Raw genomic sequence first — 4,868 nt, 5'->3', positions numbered from 1 at the left:
TCCTGACTAAATACGGTGCTGTAATCTGAGAGTTCACGGTGCCAGGTGTGGCAGGGGTCTGGGCTGGACAGGTGGGCAGAGTCAAGAGTTTGACGCTCCAGACCCTCTCTGGGATCTGTGTATGCCTGGGGCCCTCTGAGATGCAGTCTGGAGATGTCAGGAGTCTCCTCAGTGGGGAAATGGATAGAGAATCCAGAACTCAGGACCCTTGACAGACATCCTAATGATGCTAGGTGTAAGGTCATCAGTCCCAGGTTTGGGCCCAGGCTCCAGGTCTGGGATCTCTCAGTTCAAACTCAAGCTCCAAGTTCCAAATGTGCCATGGTTTGAATTCTATGTTCAAACCGAGTCCAAGTCTGGGATCCTGGACTCTCAATGCTGGGTTCCTGGTCCTGCCACCAGACCTGCCAGCTGGTCCTCATCGCGCAGCTTCCTCGTGGCGACCCCCACAGCCTGCGCAGCCGCATCGAGCCGCAACCCAATGGCACGCACGCAGGGGCGCATAGCAGCAGAGGCAGGGTACGGCCAGTGAGATCGCAGCCAGCGCTGCCCAACGCGCAGCAGGGCGCGGGTGGCCCGGCTCGCAGGCGCACGGGTCCGAGAAGTCACCCTCGGCATCTGACAGGCAATGGTAGAGCAAGCTCTCGGCGCACCACAGGCAGCTGAGACGTCGCACCAGCAGGCGACCCGGATCTGGGGCCTCGGCGCAGCGGCCCCCACGCCCATCCGCACGGCGGAAGAGCGCTCGGCAGTGCACACAGCGCGCAGCCTCCTCCGCCTCTGGGGAGGCCTTAGCTGGTGCAGGGGTGGGGCCCGGGGGTGGGCGAGCCGGGGGTGCTGGGGGCGTAGACTCGGTAAGAGGGGCAGGTAATGACACTGGGGGACCCAGGGCTGCACCCCTCAACGTGCCAGTCTTGGCAAAGCGCACAACACAGGTGGACAGGGCGAGGGGCGCGGGTGGTCCAGAGCGTTGGTAATCCTCATAGCCGCGGCCACCCCAGCCCGGGCCTCCTGCCCCGGCCACAGGCTCTGAGGGCTCCGGAATCCCCGTAAACGGCAGAAGCGGAGGGTAGCTCTGAGCCAAGGAGCAGCGGCGCTGGGGCGGCGTGGTGGGCCCGAAGACAGAGTCAGACTCCACCGTGGCAATGGGGGCTGCGGCAGTGGGAGGCATCTCCTGGCGGCTATGACTGGAGGAGGAGTCGCTGTCCACGTGGGACTCAGAGCTCACCTCTGAGCCTCAGTTTCCTCCTCTGTAAAATGGGGGTCCTAATAGTACCGTCAGAGGGCAGGGGGTCTCTGCGGTGTCCTGGGAAGGGGAGGAGGAGGAGGAAGAGGAGGGGGTGAGCGAGCCTCGGCCCAAGGCAGCCAGGGCAGCCAGTAGGCTCTTCTGGAACTCATCAGCCTCAGCGGGACTCTGAAACGTCAGCCCAAACTTGCAGTCACCCAAGCTCCAGTGGTGGAAGATGGGGTTCACTTTGTTGTAAACCAAGCCTGGCCTCAGGGTGCATTCCAGGGTGGTCTGGGAGGCTCCGGCCGGGCTCTGAGCGGCGGCAACGCGGCCTCCTCCTCCTCCTTCTCCTGCTCCCTCCCTTTAAAAATGTTTTAAAAGGTTCATTTCCCACTGATTCAGGCGCTGAATTTCTTCTATCTGATATATTTCATATATAAATATGCCTTTCAGCCAGACATGTGACACATGCTTATAATCTCAGCACTTGAGAGGCTGAGGCAGGGCTGCTGTGAGTCTGCATAGTGAGTTCAAGGCCAGTCTGAACTACATAATAAGGGCTGGGGAGATGGCTCAGTAGAATAAGTACTTCCCTGGCAAGAGCAAGGGTCTGAGTTCAATCCCCGGTTCCGCAAAAAAAAAAAAAAAAAAAAAAAAAAAAAAGAGAGAATGAACTACATAATAAGACCCCACCTTAAAAAAATTTTTAAAAAAATCAATGATTCCACTACACTGACCTACTATTGCAATCAAGGAAAAAGTTCAAACTTCTAAAAGTTTGTAGAGGCTGGAGAGATAGCTCAGAAGCCTAAGCACCTACCTGGCAAGCACAATGACCCAAATTCAATCCCCAACCCCACATGCCATGCATTCACCGCCCCAGATGCAGGAGCCCATTGTGCAGTCTGAAACTGGGCATAATGGCACGCCAGTAATCCCAGCACTCTTGGGAGGTTGAGCCAGGAGGATCTCTGTGAGTTTGAGACCAGCCTGGAGGCTACAAAAGTGAGTACGAGATCAGCCCGAACTGCATAGTTACCTGTCTCAAAATAACAAAAACAAAAATAAAAAAACCCAAAAGTTTGTAAAGGGCAGGGGGTGTAATGGTAGAGGATTTGCCTAGCAGTGTGTGTGTGTGTGTGTGTGTGTGTGTGTGTGTGTATTTGGCACTCCATGCTCTGTCTTGGTGTCCGGCTCAGCATGCCCAGGGCAGGGCCGGAACAGCATGTGCTGCCAAGGATCGAATCCTGATCCCTGCAGTTGCCTAAACAGGTACCTAGTCCGCTGAGCTATCTCACTGGCCCTTTTCCTAGCATTCTGAGGCACTGCATTCACTCTCAAGTACCAAAAAATAAACACACAAGTTTGTACTGATCTTCTGATCTCACTAAAACTTCTCACCCTTTGCTTATACAGTATTCCTCTATACTATCAGTTTCTTTGCAAAAATTATACTATGGTTACAAAATGATACCTAACTTACAGAAGAAAACAAACACCAAAAACAGACATAAAGCTCTCCACCACTGAGCCAGATGTGGCAGCTCACACTTGTAAGCCCCGCACTGGGGAGGCGAAGGCAGAAAGGTCACTGTGAGTTCAAGCCAGCCTAAACTACATATGGAGACCCTATCTTTAAAAACAGTATCTCTAGGGGGCCTGCCCCTTAGCTCAGCTCTTTAAGTGCCTGCTTCAACAAAGTAGTCAGGCTCAGGTTGCTGTGGTTCAATCCCCAGAACTCAAACCAGCCAAATCTGCCCTGAAGGCATTCGGAGCAAAAAATATAAATATATATCTCTAGCACATACTCTGACTTACTTTTTCTAGTCTGTAGGTCTAGCTCAATGGTAGACTATTTGCCTAGCATGCTAGAGGCCCTGGGTTCAATCTCTAGCACCAAAAAATATTTAAGGAAGACTGGTGGTGCGTATCTATAATCCTAGCATTCAGGAGTCTGAGGCAGGAAGATTGCCATGAGTTTAAAGCCATGGAACAGCATGGCTCAGCTCTTTGTACTGATCTTCTGATATCACTAAAACCTCTCACCCTTTGCTTAAAGGCCAGTCTGCACTATATAGTGAGACCCTGTCTCAAAAAAAGAAAAAGGAAAAAAAAATTGTATTTTACATTTATTTATTTTTGTCTTTTTGAGATAGGGTCTCCCAAGGCCAGCCAAATAGCTCATCGGATTAAAGTGCCTGCAAGCAGGCACAAGGGCAGGGGGTTCGATCCCTGGGCCTGTTGTACTGGCCCCAGGCATGCTGAGATGGCAACTCAGACTGGGCTTGTGCTGGGGAGCTAGCGCAGTAGAATAAGCGCTTGCCTGGCAAGCACAAGTGCCTGAGTTCAATCCCTGGTTCCACAAAAAAAAAAGAGAGAGAAAAAAAGAGAGGAGAGAGAGAGAGAGAGAGAGAGAGAGAGAGAAGAGAGAGAGGAGAGAGAGAGGAGAGAGAGAGAGAGAGAGAGAGAGAGAGAGAGAGAGAGAGAGAGAGACTGGGCTTGGTGGCACACGCCTGTAATCCCAGCTCTTGGGAGGCTGTAAACAGGTGGATCACTACAAGTCCAATCTAGTAGTGAGACCCTGAACACCCTGTAGACCATTTCATAAAAAAATACCCCCCCAAAAAAAAGAAAAAAGAAAAGAAAAGAGATAGGGTCTCCCAATGCAGTTTAGGTTGGCCTTAAACTCATTTCGCAGCTCAGGCTGGTCTTGAACTTACAATGATCTGCTGGTCTCAGCCTCCCAAGTACAGGGATTATAGGTTTACTTACAGGCATGTGCCACTATACCTAGCTGTTACATTTTTAAAATAAATACCTTTTCTTTATTATTCTAGTTGAAGAAACAAGTTGTTCAGGAGGAAAAAAGGTCAAACCCATGTCACATGGATACTTTATATATGTAACATATATTAATCAATAAAATCACTACCAGTACTTAAATTCTATGTTAAGTCTATATGAAGACCATGAAAAGGTATTCTTCTCTTCCTTTTTTTTCAGTCTTTTTTTTTTTTTTAAAGGTTTTGAGGGCCAGCACAATAGCTCAGCAGACTAAGCACCTGCTTAGGCAAGTGCAGAGACCCTGGCTTAATCCCCGGCACTGCATGCCATACTGGCCCTACCCCTGGGCGCACTGAGCCAGACAGAGACCTGGCATGGTGATGCAGGCCTGTAATCCCAGCACTGGAGAGGCTGAAAACAGGAGGATCGCAATGAGTCAGAGCTGTGTAGTGAGGCCCTATAGCAAATACATTTTTAAAAAGAAAGAAAGAAAGAAAGAAAGAAAGAAAGAAAGAAAGAAAGAAAGGAAAAAATAAAAAAAGACTATTGAGGCAGGGTCTCACTGAGTAGTCTAGGTTGGTCTCAAAATTCATGGCAATCCTAGTGCCCATCAGTCTCCCAAGTGCTAGGATTTCAAGCATGTATTACCATACCAGGGGAAACATTTTAAAAACACAAATTCCCCTTCCAAATAAAATTTTAATATATTCTCACCTGTTCAGTAATTGAGCTCAAATCATTTGATGAAAAATCTTCCTCTTCATTCTCGAAAAATTCATAGTAATTTTCCAAAAGTCCTGCCATTATCCTGCTCACTATTTCTTGTTCTTTCATATCTTCCACATCTGTGTAAATG

General features: G+C 49.6%; 2 protein-coding genes across 2 annotated transcripts in view; both read right to left on the bottom strand.

The window, feature by feature from the left end:
* Positions 1–4,868, bottom strand: part of Fam13b (family with sequence similarity 13 member B) — a 106,080-nt gene that overhangs the window by 68,770 nt on the left and 32,442 nt on the right. Inside the window, exon 6 of the mRNA XM_023703374.1 lies at positions 4,727–4,868. Coding sequence (XP_023559142.1) covers positions 4,727–4,868 — 142 coding nt within the window. The remainder of the gene's footprint in view (positions 1–4,726) is intronic.
* On the bottom strand, positions 14–2,125 carry LOC105743806 (sprouty-related, EVH1 domain-containing protein 3-like). The gene is made up of 3 exons (XM_012517360.2): positions 2,104–2,125; positions 1,277–1,578; positions 14–1,216 (listed from the first exon to the last, which is right to left on the bottom strand). The coding sequence occupies exons 1-3, from the start codon at positions 2,123–2,125 to the stop codon at positions 419–421; spliced, it is 1,122 nt and encodes a 373-aa protein (XP_012372814.1). The 3' UTR covers positions 14–418.

The sequence above is a fragment of the Octodon degus genome, unplaced genomic scaffold, assembly GCF_000260255.1.
Source record: "Octodon degus isolate 3935 unplaced genomic scaffold, OctDeg1.0 scaffold00169, whole genome shotgun sequence".
Classification (NCBI taxonomy): domain Eukaryota; kingdom Metazoa; phylum Chordata; class Mammalia; order Rodentia; family Octodontidae; genus Octodon; species Octodon degus.
The sequence above is the reverse complement of the archived record's forward strand: the minus strand, read 5'-3'. Positions and strand labels throughout refer to the sequence as shown.

Bases quoted from the DNA above. Each gene is read 5' to 3' on its own strand.
- LOC105743806 (XM_012517360.2), bottom strand. From the start codon at position 2,125: ATGGGCTCCTGCATCTGGGGCG. The intron at 1,579-2,103 runs GTGAATGCATGG...GGGAGGGAGCAG, and splicing joins GGGCTCCTGCATCTGGGGCG to GAGAAGGAGGAGGAGGAGGC. The intron at 1,217-1,276 runs GTACTATTAGGA...GTGAGCTCTGAG, and splicing joins AGACCCCCTGCCCTCTGACG to TCCCACGTGGACAGCGACTC.